The following is a 16,870-nucleotide window of genomic DNA, read 5'->3' as shown; positions in this document are numbered from 1 at the left end:
AATGTAGATTGCATTAATCTTAAATTAGTGCTCCAAATTACACAATTAGGTCGTAATAGGCTCCTTTCTTTTAGTCTTTGAGCTATTACCCTCTAAAAACACAAAAACTCAAAATCACTATAAGGATATTTTAGTAAAAAAAAAAAACTAGTCCAAATATAAGTTATAACTTTGCCACATGATACATGATACAGAATAGCAATAATAGATTGAAGCCAATTGTTATGGTACATGTAATTAAAATTACTCTTTTTTTATAATTATGAAATAATGCATTTTATTTTTGTTATTATTGTTGTTATTATTCTTAAATTTTTTTTTTAATGAATGATGCGTTTGGGTTGGAGACCTAGTAGTGGCCATTTTGCCTTTGGAGAATGTTGGTATGATATAGAAGTGTTTATTGAAGTGTATTTATATTTGAGATTTAATTGTGTTGTACCAAAGTGCTGCCGAATTTTTTTCCAAAAAAGTCAATATGTGGAATAGTACAGTTACCTTTATTAGCTAGGGTAAAGGTAATAAATGAACTTAGTGAATTAATGAACTTAGTGATTTTACATTTATATATAGTTACCCTTATTATAGAAATAACCTTAGTAAGTTAGAAGTGTAAATTGAACATTACATTGTGGCATGTTTAAGGATGGTTTAGACTAATGCAATTACATATAATTTGCCCTTTATAAACACAGTGTTAATTAGGTAAAAAAAATGCGACTTAATCGAGATTGGATGTACTGGAGGTTCGAGGTCAATGGGATATTAAGACAAGAGTTCCTGCAAGGATTGGAGGCGTTTATACAGTTTGCAGTTGGTAATCCCAGTTGTATGGATGGTAATAAGTTGAGGTGTCCATGTAATCACGAGAAGTGTCGAAATAGAGCCTTCTTAAACATCGATACAGTGAAACTTCATTTATGTAAAAATGGGTTCGTGGAAAATTATTACGAATGGATACATCATGGTGAACCTCGAGTTGCCAGTGGGTCAGGCCTCTCCATTCCGGTAAGTTTAGAAGGTCAGCCTTATCAATTTCTGTATGGAAATCAATGCAATGATATGGTAATCGATGCGAGTAGAGTAGAATGTCATTGAGATGATATGGAGGAATTGCCAAACGTAGCAGCACAACAATTGTTTGACATGCTAAGTGCAGCTAACAGTTAACTGTGGCCTAGATGCAAGAATCATTCAGTTCTATCTGTTGTGGCACGATTACTACACATGAAAGCGGAGCACCATTTTTCAGAAAGGTGTTACGATCATTTTTTGCAGTTAGCAAAGGAAATGTTACCTGAAGGCCATTCAATAGTTGATAATTTTTATCGGACAAAAAAATTAGTTCGAGGATTGGGACTACCCGTAGAAAAGATTGATTGCTGTCATAATAATTGTATGATATTCTGGGGTGTTGACTCGAAATTCAGAGACTGCAAGTTTTGTAATCTTCTAAGATATCAACGGCAGGGTCAAGGGCTTTCAAGAAGAAGTATTATTTCCCTCTTGTTCCTCGCCTTCAAAGGTTATATGCATCTAAGGCGACAGCTGAACACATGACATGGCATGCTTTGCATGAATATGAGGATGGTATAATGATTCATCCGTCAGACTCTGAAGCATGGAAACATTTTGATAACATTCATCTTGTGTTTGCTGCTAATATGAGAAATGTTAGATTGGGGCTTTGTACTGATGGGTTTCAACCGTTTGGCCAATCAGGACAACAATATTTATCATGGCCAGTCATTGTCGCACCATATAATCTACCACCATCAATGTGTATGAAAGATGAATATATGTTTTTGTGTGTTATTGTTCCTGGCCCTTCTAATCCGAAACATAAAATTGATGTCTTTCTGCAGCCTTTGATTGCCAAACTTAATTATTTATGGGAATATGGGGTTGAAACATTCGATATTTCGACCAATCAGAATTTCATAATGCGAGCTGCTTTACTTTGGACCATCAGTGATTTTCTAGCATTTGGAATGTTATCTGGGTGGAGTACGACAGGAAAATTGGGTTGTCCTCATTGTATGGAAAACACTAACGCATTTACACTAAAGAATGGAGGTAAACAATGTTGGTTTGATTGTCATCGCAAATTCTTACCAGAATCTCACCCTTGGTGGGGAAATCGACAATGCTTTAGAAAGAACACGACTATTGTTGAACCCCCTCCGCCTGTGAAGTCTGGTGCTGAAATATTACAAGAAATTGAAGATCTGGGGCTTATGAAAGTTATAGAGTTAGGTGCAAATGAGGCAAATGCAAGAATTGGCAGGAATAGCGGGTGGAAAAAGCGAAGCATCTTTTGGGATTTGCCATATTGGAGTTCACGTCTTATCCATCATAACCTTAATGTGATGCACATAGAAAAAATGTGTTTGAAAATCTGTTCAACACTGTCATAAACATTGAAGAGAAAACAAAGGATAATGCAAAAGCGAGAGCAGACATGTGATAAGTGTTAATTTTATAGGTTTTTTTTATATAGTTTTTATTAGAATTTTAGTAAGTTTTTATTACTTTAATTTGATTGTAAATCACTTTTAGTATAATTGTGTTCAAAAGCTTCCTTGATCTTTAATCCGCTTGATCTAACAGAAAATTGTAGGAATTTGGCGCAGAAAAGAGCTTTATAAGCCAAGGAAACAAAGGGAGAGACAGAAGAGAGCACGGCCTGGGTGTGTCAAAAGGCACGGCCGTGTTACAATGGGACCAGGGCGTGTCAAGCATAGCACGCCCATGGCAAGACTAGGCAGACTTCCAGAGAAGAGCACGCCCTGCCTATGCTTTGTAGCACGCCCGTGCCTCAGTGCTTCACTAGCCCGTGCTACCTAGCACAACCCGTGCTTCACTAGGCAGACTTCCAGACCAAAGAACACCCAGCCCGTGCCATGAAGCACGCCCGTGCTGTGCAGGCGGAACCAGCGTGAATTTAATACGCAAATCAAGCTTTTTCTCACATGGGCCGACTTCAGGGAGTTTCCTAAACACACTAAACAAGACCTGGACCTATTCTTGGAGAAAAAGGAGTCCTAATCAAGAAGAAATCAAGAGCCTAAACAGTCATGATCTCCTATAAAGGATTTTGCACTAAATAAGGATTCTATTTCCTAAAAGGAGTCAGACTTGCCTTCAGGAACTCTATATAAAGAGAGGAACTTCTCATGACAAGGGACCTCGTTTTTTATGCAATTTCTTTACATAATTCTCTCTCTCAAAGATTTCAAGCATCAATTAATTGTGCTAAGATTCAAGGAAGCCATCAACATAGTTGTGATACAGTTTTTATTCTAAACTCTTCATCTTGTTTCTTTCTTTATTATTGTCTTTAAATATGATGAATGATACAAGTATGATTGAGTGTAATTTAATTACTATGTCTAGCTAAACTCTTATACTAGGGATTTGATGTAATTTAATTCGATTCCAGTTTATAATATTAGATTTATTTTTCTTTATTCTTGTTATAACTTATTATTGTGCTTAAGGCTTCCAGGCAGAAAATTTCCCCTGGATTGAATTATTTCAATAATCACATTCGGGAGAAGGGTTATTGATATGAAAAAGATAATAATTTACTTGAGAATAATAACTTGATGCGGAAGTTATATGGTTTGACTCAAGGGGGGTTTTCATAAGTTAATAAATTATTAAGTTGTGAACTCACAAAACAACCATGAAACCTAATGATCTGATTTATGTTTAATTTCACTATTAAAGATAGGTAATTAAACTGGATTAGAATAGCTAACAATAAATTGGGAGAGCTTGTTAGTAACTTTAGAGTTGTTTCTCCTACTTGAACAATTAAAGTTGATTAATGAACTAATAAGATAAGCTGGATAGAATTAAGTGAAATCAATTTCCCTAGTAGCTTAATCCTCTGATTTCTTTTCACCTGAATTTTGTGTTTGATCTCTTCTGTTTTTACTTTAAATTTTATTTACTTTACAGCAAATCTCTCCTATCATCGTCTAAATAATAATAGGTTAACATAATTTTGGTAATTGATAAACAATCCCTATGGATACGATACTCTCTTACTCTATATTACTTGTTGCGATTTCGTACACTTGCGAAAAACGCTGTCAAGTTTTTGGCACCGTTGCCGGGGATTGGCATATCAATATCAATACGAATTAACCTATTGTTAATTTAGACATCTTTTTATTTAATTTTCTTTAAAGTACTATTTCCAGGTGTTTTATGCAAAGAAGATCAAGGAAGACTGAACCTCTAATCTTTGATCCGGAAATTGAACGAACTCTTCGAAGGCTCAACGCTGCAAGAAAAACACAAGAAATAAAACTCGAACAACAAGCAGACATGGCCAACGAAAACGAAAACGAAAACGAAAACATAGTCGGGCCACCACTTCAACATCCGGTCCGTACCTTAAGGGATTATACAACACCTAATCTGAATGGGACAACCTCAAGTATTACTAGACCTAGGGTAGAAGCTAATAACTTTGAGATTAAACCCGCAATTATCCAAATGCTCTCTACCTCGATCCAATATGGGGGTTTGCCTAGTGAAGATCCTAATGCTCACATCACCAATTTTCTGGAAATTTGTGACACTTTCAAACAAAACGGTGTCTCTGAAGATGCAATCAAATTAAGACTTTTTCCATTCACACTTAGGGATAAAGCTAGATCATGGTTACAATCGTGTCCCGCTGGAAGTTTTACAACGTGGGATGAATTAGCTCAAAAATTTCTAGCTAAATTTTTTCCATCCTCAAAAACCACCAAGTTGCGCAATGAGATAATGACATTTGCTCATCATGATCAAGAGAGCTTGTATGAAGCTTGGGAAAGATTCAAAGACTTGTTAAGAAAGTGCCCACATCACAGTTTGCCCAAATGGTTACAGGTACAAACCTTCTATAATGCATTATCTCCTAACATCAAAATTACTTTAGATGCAGCTGCAGGTGGATCTTTTGAAAAGAAAGGAATTGATGAAGCATATGAGTTGATAGAGGAGATGGCAAGCAACAGCCACTACCAAAATAATACCGAAAGAAGAAGAACCGCAAGAGTCTATGAAATAGACGCCATTACAGCACTCAATGCCAAGGTAGATAACATGGTAAGGAAATTGGACATGTTAACTACTAATCCTGTAAATTCTGTTATGCAAGTGTGTGATAGGTGCAATGGACAACATGGAATTGGGGAATGCATTATGGACTCCTTAAATCCACAAACTTTGGAGCAAGTGAACTATGTGATGAATCAAGGAAGAAAGAATTACCCCTATTCAAATTCATATGATAACAGGTTAAGGAATCATCCTAATCTATCTTATGGTAATCCTAACAATGCCTTGAATGCACCACCAGGGTTCCACCCTCCAGAAAAGAAATCTCATGATGACCTCCTCACTGCTCTTTCCAAATCACACATGGAATTCATGAATGAAACCAGGGAAAACCATAAAATCCAGCAGGCTGCAATAAGGAATTTGGAGATTCAACTAGGGCAATTTGCAAACATGATGGCATCTCGACCTCAAGGTACGTTACCTAGTAATACTGAAAAGAATCCAAAAGAACAAGTGCAGGCTATCACCTTGAGGAGTGGCAAACAATTAGATGAACCACCAAGGAAAGAAAAGGAAGAAAAGGAACAATCAAAAGTGCCTATCATTGACTTAGAGGAAAAAGAAAAGGTAAAACCCTATGTTCCCCTTGTTCCCTTTCCACAAAGATTAAAGAAAGCACAAGATGACAAGAGCTTCCTCAAATTTCTGGATGTGTTTAAGAAGCTTCAAATCAATATTCCTTTTGCTGAAGCTCTTGCTCAAATGCCTAGCTATGCTAAATTCCTAAAAGATATCTTGAGCAAGAAACGAAAAATTGATGATCAAGGAACGGTAATGTTAACAGAGGAGTGCAGTGCAATTATCCAAAACAAACTGCCTCCAAAATTAAAAGATCCAGGAAGTTTTTCTATCCCTTGTAACATTGGTAATCTTGACTTTGAAAAGGCTTTGGCAGATTTAGGTGCTAGCATTAATCTTATGTCCTATGAAGTTTTTAAGATGTTAGGTATGGGAGAGCTCAAACCAACAAGGATGTCTTTGCAATTAGCAGATCGTTCAATTAAATATCCTAGAGGAATTGTAGAAGACGTGCTTGTAAAGGTAGGTACATTCATCTTTCCTGTTGATTTTGTTATTCTTGACATTGATGAAGACAGGGAAGGATCTCTAATTCTGGGAAGGCCCTTTCTTGCAACTGCAAGAGCATTAATTGATGTCTATGAAGGTAAGTTGACTCTAAGAGTTGGACAGGAAGAGATTGTATTTGATGTACTTAAATCTTGTAAACTTCCTATGGATTATGGAGACTGTTTTAGAATTGATGTTGTTGATGAATGTGTGGAGAACACTTTGCATGTCAAAAATAACATTAACGAACCAAGCACCCTGACTGAAAGAGAAAAGGAACTACCTAAGCATGAACTAAAACAACTTCCACCTCATTTAAAACATGCATTCTTAGGTGATAACCATTCTTTTCCTGTTATTATTTCTTCTCACTTAACGCTTGATCAAGAGGAAAGGTTGTTGCAGGTTCTACATAGGCACAAGAAGGCATTAGGATGGTCTATCTCGGATCTACAAGGAATAAGCCCAAGTGTGTGCATGCATAAAATCTTGATGGAAGAAGACTACAAACCTTCAATCAAGCATCAAAGGCGATTGAACCCAAACATGAAGGAGGTAGTCAAGGCTGAAATTATTAAACTCTTAGATGCCGGCATCATTTATCCAATTTCAGACAGTAATTGGGTAAGTCCTGTCTAAGTTGTTCCAAAGAAGGGAGGTATGACTGTTATTTCTAATGAAAATAATGAATTAATCCCCACAAGAACAGTCACAGGTTGGCGTGTGTGTATAGATTACAGAAAACTAAATAAAGCAACACGCAAAGATCACTTTCCCCTTCCCTTTATTGATCAAATGCTTGAAAGGCTTGCAGGTTATCCTTTTTATTGTTTCTTAGATGGCTATTCAGGATACTTCCAAATACCTATAGCCCCTGAAGACCAAGAGAAAACTACTTTCACTTGTCCTTATGGCACTTTTGCCTATAAGAGAATGCCTTTTGGACTATGCAATGCCCCTGCAACCTTTCAAAGGTGCATGATGTCCATCTTTTCAGATATGGTGGAGAAATTTATTGAGATATTCATGGATGACTTTTCTGTGTTTGGCTCTTCCTTTGATGCATGCCTTCATAATTTATCTTTAGTAATGCAGCGATGTGAAGATAGTAACCTTGTGTTAAATTGGGAAAAATGTCACTTCATGGTTAGTGACGGTATTGTCTTAGGGCATAAAATCTCTCAAAAAGGGATTGAAGTAGACAAGGCAAAAATTGAGGTAATTGAAAAACTACCTCCTCCTAACACAGTGAAAGGTATAAGAAGTTTTCTTGGGCATGCAGGATTTTACAGGAGATTCATAAAGGATTTCTCAAAAATCACTAAACCTCTTTGCAATCTATTAGTTAAAGATGTTCCTTTTGATTTTGACAAAGAATGTTTAGATGCTTTTAACAGATTGAAGAAGGAGTTAATCTCAGCTCCGATCATTACTACACCAGATTGGACTTTACCCTTTGAACTCATGTGTGATGCTAGTGATCATGCTGTAGGAGCCGTGCTTGGACAAAGAAAGGACAAAAAGTTGCATGTTATTTATTATGCAAGTCGCACATTGAATGATGCACAATTAAACTATGCAACTACAGAAAAAGAATTGTTGGCTATTGTTTTTGCTTTTGACAAATTCAGGGCATATCTAATCGGGGCTAAAACAATAGTCTACACAGATCACTCTGCCATCAAATACTTGCTGGAAAAGAAAGATGCAAAGCCGAGACTCATTCGTTGGGTACTTTTATTGTAAGAATTTGACCTAGAAATTCGCGACAAAAAGGGGACCGAGAACCTTGTTGCTAACCATCTTTCCAGGCTTGAATTGGGGGAAGAAGATACAAGCGAGCTACAAATCAATGAAAGCTTTCCTCATGAGCAACTTCTTCTAGTAGCAAATGCTCAAACCCCCTGGTACGCTGACATAGTTAACTATCTTGTTTGCAAAATTCCTCCTCCCAATTTTTCTTACCAACAAAGGAAAAAATTTTTTCATGATATCAAATTCTACTATTGGGAGGCGCCATTTTTGTTCAAGTATTGCAGTGATCAGCTTTTCAGAAGATGTATACCGGAAACTGAAATAGAAAGTGTCCTTAAATTCTGCCATTTAATGGAATGTGGAGGTCACTTTGGAGCAAGCAAAACAGCTGCGCGTGTACTAGAAAGTGGTTTATATTGGCCTAATCTCTTTAAAGATGCTTATAACTATGTTCGTCTTTGTGATTGTTGTCAAAGGTTAGGTAACATTTCGAAGAGACATGAGATGCCCCTAAACAGCATCCTTGAAGTCGAAATTTTCGACGTATGGGGTCTAGACTTCATGGGACCTTTTCCACCATCATATTCAAATCAATACATTTTAGTGGTGGTGGATTATGTGTCAAAATGGGCAGAAGCTGTTGCTCTTCCAAATAACGATGCCAAAAGTGTGATGAGCTTCATCAAGAAAAACATTTTTACAAGGCATGGCACTCCTAGAGCAATAATCACGGACGGAGGTAAGCATTTTTGCAATAAATATTTAGATTCCCTTCTTGCAAAATATGGTGTCACTCATCGTGTAGGTACTCCATATCATCCTCAAACAAGTGGACAAGTAGAGGTCACTAACAGAGAAATCAAAAAGATCCTCGAAACCACTGTTGGACAATCACGAAAGGATTGGTCCAAAAAGCTAGACGATGCTCTATGGGCCTACAGAACGGCATTCAAAACGCCTATCGGTATGTCTCCATATCGCATGGTGTATGGTAAGGCTTGTCATCTTCCTGTAGAGTTAGAACATAAGGCGTTTTGGGCCATTCAATTTCTTAACTTTAATGCCAAAGAAGTGGGACAAAAGCGCTTGTTACAGCTAAACATGATGGATGAACTACGCCTCCATGCTTATGAAAGTGCTAAAATATACAAAGATCGCACTAAACAATGGCACGATAAGTGCATTATCATGAGGGATCCAAAGGTAGGCCAACAGGTGTTGCTCTATAACTCTAGACTCCGGTTATTCCCTGGTAAGTTGCGCTCTAGATGGTCTAGACCATTCACAATCAAGGAAATCTTTCCTCATGGCGCGATTGAAATAGTGGATGGTAAGTCGAATCGAAGTTTCAAGGTAAATGCTCAACGTTTGAGAAGCTATCATAATGAAAACTTTGAACCCATCAAGAGTACAATTGGTCTTGCTTAGCCTAAACTAGGATAAGTGCGTCGAACTTAACGACGTTAAACAAAAGTGCTTATGGGAGACAACCCATCTACTTTTCTTGCTAAGTTTTCTTTCCATTCATTTGATTTTATTTTCTGTTTTAATTATCAAATTCCCAAATTTTATCCATGAGTGTTCTTTTGTTTTTAGTTAGAATTTTTTTGTAGGAAAAGGTGGAAATCCAGAATAGAGCACGCCCTAGCCGTGCTAAATGGCACGCCCGTGCCATGAGGTGAGAAGCCAGCACGCCCCAGGCTTGCCCCGAAGCACGCCCGTGCATTTTTCCAGGGTGCTGACACTTGAAGGTCAGAGAAGAGCACGCCCCAGGCGTGCCCATTAGCACGCCCGTGCCATAGAAAAGGGACAAACACACTTGCAGGTCAGAGAAGAGCACGCCCTAGTCGTGCTAAGTAGCACGCCCGTGCTACTGAAAGGGGGAAAAGATCACTTGAGAGGCAGGGACAAGCACGCCCAAGGCGTGCCAGATAGCACGCCCGTGCTACTTGCGCAATAATCAGCATCCCAAGGGTCAGAGAGGAGCACGCCCCAGGCGTACCAAGAAGCACGCCCGTGCCAGGTATGCCTCTTCTTTTGTTTTACAGGTCAGAGGAAAGCACGCCCATGCCGTGCTCATCAGCACGGCCGTGCCACGATCAGACCAACTCATTTATTGGCGCCCCTATTTAAAGAGCACGCCCCCAAACCCTCCATTTTCCATCTCGCACGCCCTAGCCGTCACCCCTTTTCTCTCAAAATTTTCTCTTTTCTTCTCCCTCTTCTCTCAAATCAAACACTCTCCACCCAAAATTTTCATACAATCAACTCCAACAATATCTCCTAGATACAAACGTAGCAGACCCGCATCTTCCGTTGCTGCTCGAAAGCGTTCAACTACGCGGTCCTCCACGGCTCCTCAACCTCCTTCACCTCTGGCACTTCCATTCGAGTTTGCCTCATCCGATCAACAAGAAAGGTACACAAAATTATCTCTTCGGCCTATTTTACCGAATAGATTTATTGATGAGGTTGCCTTAGCACAAGTGGGTCTTAGAGATATTGTGTTAGAACCACTTAAGAGAATAGGATGGGGGGAATTTCTTGACATGAAGGACTTAGTTTATGCACCTCTCACTCTAGAATTTCTGAGTTCCTATCACGCTTTTATTCCGTTTTTGCCTGATTCGCCACCAAGCAGGGTTAACTTTAGGCTTTTTAGTCAAGACTTTGAACTAACTGTGAATGAAATTAGCCACATTTTTGGGTTTCCTACAGACAATAGCCAGATACAAATATCTAGTGATTTTAGTGCGCGAAATACTTGGCAAAATTTGACAGGTGAAGTGAATTATAATCCTAGATATTCAAAAGCCTCCAAATTAAAAAAACCTTCCTTGCGATACATTCACAAATTCTTGTCTAATACCATTTTTGGAAGGAGTGAGAGCGACGGGGTGCTAAGTTTGAAGGAATTATATTTTCTGTGGGCTATTGAAAATGGGGTTTTGTTGAATGTTGGTTATTGGCTCTGCCAAAAATTTGCGAGGGTGGCTGGAGCCGACAAAGGGGCTATAATGGTGGGGTGTTTTGTGACCCGGATTGCTAGGTACTTACAGGTTTGGAACCCGGCTAGGCCAATTTATGATAGTGTCGGTGGGGGGCGTGGTACTAGACTGGATTTAGATGTTATGATCCACATGAAATTGATTGAAAAAGTCGGGGATGCATACCGAGTAGTGGGTGCTCCAGAGATCAATACTGATGAGGCAGGAGCAGAGGCAGCAAATGGTGCTAACATGGAGGAGGATAACCCTCCACCTTTTACCTCTTCTTTTGGTGCAGGTACTTTCGGCGCTGGTCCATCGTTCCAAGGCACATCCAACATGTCGAATGATGAAGTCCTTGCAAGAATGATGTCTCGAATGGACCTCTTTGACACGCGCCTTAATGGGATGGAAACAATGATCGCGGACCGTTTCCAGTCCATCGAGATTATGAATGGCAGTCTTGATTCTCAGATGGACACCATGCAAGGCCAACTCCAGACCATCCTCCAGCTTCTGCAGCCACCCCCACCACCGGAGAATTGACGGATTTCTCACTCTTCTTTTCTTTTGTTTTATTTCTGTTTAATTTTTCTAATACATTGTCTTGGTTGCTTTCATTTTAGTTTGTTTGTTATTTGAATTTTTATAACTTTTTAGTAGTTTTTGTTCTTAATGTTAGTTGCTCGTTTAGCTAAGACACATTCCACCCGTTCTATTGTATTGATCAATACAATGTTGGTAAGGTTTATTTTCTCTCTCTTACTGCTTTTCTTCTAGTAATGCAATAAGTTTGAGGAATTTATGCACATTGGGGACAATGTGATTGATTGAATTGGGGGAAGGGAATTTTGGCTAAAATTTTTGTTTTTGTTTAACATGTTTGGAATGATTACAAGTAAGCTTGAAGGCTCTCATGTCTAGTAATGAGTGTTAAATATAGTTGATTCTCAATTCTAGCATATTTAAGTTTTGAATTTGAAATTTTGACTCAATCATGTTTATTGATCTAAACTATTTGTTCTAGACTTTTAAACACTGATTTTTATGAAAGTTATGATATATAGGTGTGTTTTGTTCTAAAGTATTTCAAACCTTGGCATCCCTAGAACAAAAATTAGAACTCCCTTCGAGGCGAAAAAATTTAAATGTTTACATTTTGAAAGAGATGATTTAGGCAATTTTTGTTGATCCTTATATGTAGCCTAGATCACCTAAATGAAAATATATGACCTTTGAAACCAACTTTGAAGCCTTAAACCGTTAAATTTTTTTTCTTCTTTACCCTCAATGAACCGAGCCATTAAAGCCAAAGTCAAATCTCCTACCCTAAGTACAAAGGATTGTATGATTAAAAGATTCGACTTTTAATTAGAATATAGCAACAAAAGAGGGAGAACTCATCAATTAATACTAGCAAATAAAGAAAAGAAGAAAGAATCAAGAAAGAGGCACATGAAAAGCAATCAAAAGAATGCAAGAAGAATGGGAAAAGCAAGGAAGAAAAGTGCCAAAATATTAAGAAAAGACCTTGCACAAGATGCCTCTAGCTAGTAAGGAAGTTTCAAAACAGACACTCCCTAGAACTAGTAAAGTTTAATTAAAATAGAATCTTGAATATTATACATTCTTTTGTACTCTTTGACTACCCTTTTATCCCTTCTTTTGATTAAGCAAAAATTTGCACCAAGAAAGCCCCATTACAACCCAAAATAAAGACCTTTTGATCTTTTAATCGTATGCATTTAAATCGTGGAGAAAGGATGACTAATTCTGCATATGGGAATGTCGCTGTTGCACTATCAATTGTCTTATTTTTAAGAGGTTGAAAAAATCTTTAGATAATTCATGTCCTATTTATCATAATTTGAATAAATATTAGTGTTGACAATTTCTTTGAACTTATATTTTACTTAATGAATGTGCTTATTTCAAAAATAAAAGTCAAGCTTGAGTATGAATAGCATGGAGAACGATTGAGTTTATTCACTTGTTTACTAATCATGATATCTTAAAAGATTATTGAAATCATCTCCAACCATGTTAAACTAGTGCCGTCAATTTATTTTTCTTTTAGTTTTGTTGCTTGAGGATAAGCAATGGATTAAGTTTGGGGAATTTTGATAAGTGTTAATTTTATAGTTTTTTTTTATATAGTTTTTATTAGAATTTTAGTAAGTTTTTATTACTTTAATTTGATTGTAAATCACTTTTAGTATAATTGTGTTCAAAAGCTTCCTTGATCTTTAATCCGCTTGATCTAAGAGAAAATTGTAGGAATTTGGCGCAGAAAAGAGCTTTATAATACAAGACACTTAGCTTCCAGCACGCCCAGGCCGTGCTAAAAGGCACAACCGTGCTAGAAGCCAAGGAAACAAAGGGAGAGACAGAAGAGAGCACGGCCTGGGTGTGTCAAAAGGCACGGCCGTGCTACAATGGGACCAGGGCGTGTCAAGCATAGCACGCCCATGGCAAGACTAGGCAGACTTCCAGAGAAGAGCACGCCCTGCCTGTGCTTTGTAGCACGCCCGTGCCTCAGTGCTTCACTAGCTCGTGCTACCTAGCACACCCCGTGCTTCACTAGGCAGACTTCCAGACCAAAGCACACCCAGCCCGTGCCATGAAGCACGCCCGTGCTGTGCAGGCGGAACCAGCGTGAATTTAATACGCAAATCAAGCTTTTTCTCACATGGGCCGACTTCAGGGAGTTTCCTAAACACACTAAACAAGACCTGGACCTATTCTTGGAGAAAAAGGAGTCCTAATGAAGAAGAAATCAAGAGCCTAAACAGTCATGATCTCCTATAAAGGATTTTGCACTAAATAAGGATTCTATTTCCTAAAAGGAGTCAGACTTGCCTTCAGGAACTCTATATAAAGAGAGGAACTTCTCATGACAAGGGACCTCGTTTTTTATGCAATTTCTTTACATAATTCTCTCTCTCAAAGATTTCAAGCATCAATTAATTGTGCTAAGATTCAAGGAAGCCATCAACATAGTTGTGATACAGTTTTTATTCTAAACTCTTCATCTTGTTTCTTTCTTTATTATTGTCTTTAAATATGATGAATGATACAAGTATGATTGAGTGTAATTTAATTACTATGTCTAGCTAAACTCTTATACTAGGGATTTGATGTAATTTAATTCGATTCCAGTTTATAATATTAGATTTATTTTTCTTTGTTCTTGTTATAACTTATTATTGTGCTTAAGGCTTCCAGGCAGAAAATCTCCCCTGGATTGAATTATTTCAATAATCACATTCGGGAGAAGGGTTATTGATATGAAAAAGATAATAATTTACTTGAGAATAATAACTTGATGCGGAAGCTATATGGCTTGACTCAAGGGGGGTTTTCATAAGTTAATAAATTATTAAGTTGTGAACTCACAAAACAACCATAAAACCTAATGATCTGATTTATGTTTAATTTCACTATTAAAGATAGGTAATTAAACTGGAATAGAATAGCTAACAATAAATCGGGAGAGCTTGTTAATAACTTTAGGGTTGTTTCTCCTACTTGAACAATTAAAGTTGATTAATGAACTAATAAGATAAGCTGGATAGAATTAAGTGAAATCAATTTGCCTAGTAGCTTAATCCTCTGATTTCTTTTCACCTGAATTTTGTGTTTGATCTCTTCTGTTTTTACTTTAAATTTTATTTACTTTACAGCAAATCTCTCCTATCATCGTCTAAATAATAATAGGTTAACATAATTTTGGTAATTGATAAACAATCCCTGTGGATACGATACTCTCTTACTCTATATTACTTGTTGCGATTTCGTACACTTGCGAAAAACGCTGTCAACATGAAGGAAATTTGTCGTCGACCAGAACTAGAGCAATCTGTACTTACTGGTAAGTTTCCAAAGGCATGTTATTGTTTAGATAAACCCCAAAGGGAATTATTGTGCGAAGGGCTACAATCATTAAGATTTCCAGATGGATACTGTTCAAATATGGGTAGATGTGTGGACATGGGGAAGTACATATTGTTTGGCATGAAAAGCCATGACTGTCATGTTTTCATGCAAAGATTGATCCCTGTGGCATTCCGGGAATTATTACTAGGAAAAATTTGGGAAGCAATGACAGAATTGAGTCTCTTTTTCAAGGAATTGATGACGACTGTTATCCGATGCGATGATATTGACCAATTAGCGTGAGAAATCCCATTAGTGTTGTGCAAATTGGAGCGAATTTTTCCACCCGGCTTCTTTGATTCTATGGAACATCTGTCGTGTAGCAGGACCGGTACAATATCGATGGATGTATCCATTTGAGAGGTTAATCACTAACATCCCATTCTAATCATTACATCATTTATTTGAACTCATACTTACATATTGGCATTGTATAATGACAGACACCTGCAGAAAATTAAAAAGAATGTGCGTAATAAGGCAAAGGTCGAGGGATCAATTTGCAATGCATATTTGGTGGAAGAATCTTCCACCTTCTGTTCATACTACTTTGAACAACATGTTTTCACCAAGCATCGGAGAGTGCCACGTAACGATGACGGAGGAGATCCAATACAATCTGAGTTTGAAGGAAATCTAACAATTTTCAATTTTCACCTATCCTAGGCGTACGATTAGTAAATCAAAAAAAAGATGATTGACTGATGCAGAGATACGAGCGGCTCAAACCTATATTTTATTGAATTGCGAAGAGGTTACACCATTTGTACAGTAAGTATACATATTGTAGACAGTTTAAACCCGGTGTGGGCCGTAGTTAAATCACACTTATGCTAATTTGGTTCGTTGATAAATAGGAAATATATCAATCTTTTGCGGCTTCAAAATCCCAATTTGACTGATACTGCAGTTGATGCAAAACTGGACTCCGAATTTGCAGAATGGTTCAAATATTATGTAAATTACTTTCAATGTACACAACATGAAATGTACATTTATTAAATCTCACTCCTATCATTACTATTTCCCATAGGCTCGAAGCTCGGGAATCGATATTGGTAACAGATTCATTACGGATCTAGCAAAGGGACCTCTACCAGTTGCTAATGCCTACTCTGGCTACTTTGTAAATGGTTACAAGTTTCACACTGAGGGTTATGGGAGAAGCAGAAAGACAATGAACAGCGGTGTTTGCATAAAGGGATCAAACTACAGTGACGTGTCAAACGATTTTTATAGGAAATTGGTTGAGGTTTTAGAGTTAGAATATCCAGGCCTACCAATGAAGTGCACAATCTTATTCAAATGTGAATGGTTTGATCCTATGCCAAACGTTGGCACGAAGGTTCATCCTAAGTATAATCCGGTAGATATTAATCAAAGAAGAAGATATACAAAGTATGAACCTTTTGTGTTGGCAATGCAAGCTGCACAGGTGTACTATGTCCCATATCCACCGTTTAAACGAGATAGTTGCGATTGGATGGCAGTGTGTAAAATCAAGGCTAGATCAGTTGTTCATGCACTTGAAACCAAACAATCTGCTTCACTCGCAGTATCGGAGCCATTTCAAGAAGTAAGGGTTGATACGCAACCGATGCAAGTTGTTGAAGATTTAACGGATAGATTGGATGATGAAAGCCGATCTTATGTTGAAATAGGAGCATCGGATGATGAAGAGGAAGAAGATCAAATCATCATGGGTACCTCAGAAGACGAATATGAAGAAGAGGAAGAAGATGAAGAGGAGGAGGAAGCAGATGATATTGAAGACACTTAATACTTAGAGCAGTTTTACTGTTACAAATTGATAAATGTATATCTAATTAATATTATTAATGAAGAATTTCAATGTTATTAACGTTCTTTACTAATATTCACCACATGTTCTACAATTCATATAATTGTATAAATTCATTTTATCAAGGTTCTGATATCTGCAGTACAGATGGCTAGAGGTAGAGCGTTTGATTCAGACGCGTCCGGCAGTGGTTCGCGTG

At 37.6% G+C, this 16,870-nt stretch overlaps 1 protein-coding gene, 1 non-coding gene and 1 pseudogene across 2 annotated transcripts; 2 read left to right on the top strand and 1 right to left on the bottom strand.

Moving 5' to 3' along the window:
- The first annotated feature begins 1,556 nt into the window (after nt 1-1,556).
- LOC149498992 (uncharacterized) lies at nt 1,557-15,645 on the top strand (annotated as a pseudogene).
- Nucleotides 4,768-4,873, bottom strand: LOC149498994 (small nucleolar RNA R71). The gene has a single exon (XR_016319054.1). It is a non-coding gene; the product is annotated as a small nucleolar RNA R71 (small nucleolar RNA).
- On the top strand, nt 5,177-12,143 carry LOC149498993 (uncharacterized). The gene is made up of 7 exons (XM_089717310.1): nt 5,177-5,200; nt 6,409-6,581; nt 7,029-7,291; nt 7,862-7,912; nt 8,300-8,933; nt 10,829-11,178; nt 12,139-12,143. Exons 1-7 carry the CDS (start codon nt 5,177-5,179, stop codon nt 12,141-12,143), a joined length of 1,500 nt encoding a protein of 499 aa, XP_089573436.1.
- Nucleotides 15,646-16,870: the final 1,225 nt, after the last annotated feature.

Source organism: Jatropha curcas, chromosome 1 (assembly GCF_041381405.1).
Source record: "Jatropha curcas cultivar XTBG-Jc1 chromosome 1, XTBG_Jcur_1.0, whole genome shotgun sequence".
Lineage (NCBI taxonomy): Eukaryota > Viridiplantae > Streptophyta > Magnoliopsida > Malpighiales > Euphorbiaceae > Jatropha > Jatropha curcas.
This window is presented reverse-complemented; position numbering and strand designations above follow the sequence as displayed.

What these genes read in the sequence shown, in the direction of transcription:
- LOC149498993 (XM_089717310.1), top strand. Translation starts at nt 5,177, where the DNA reads ATGGACAACATGGAATTGGGGAAT. An exon ending in CACTTAACGCTTGATCAAGA is followed by an intron (nt 6,582 to 7,028) that starts GGAAAGGTTGTT and finishes TTATTGTTTCTT; the next exon opens with AGATGGCTATTCAGGATACT. An exon ending in ATCTTTAGTAATGCAGCGAT is followed by an intron (nt 7,292 to 7,861) that starts GTGAAGATAGTA and finishes TAGTCTACACAG; the next exon opens with ATCACTCTGCCATCAAATAC.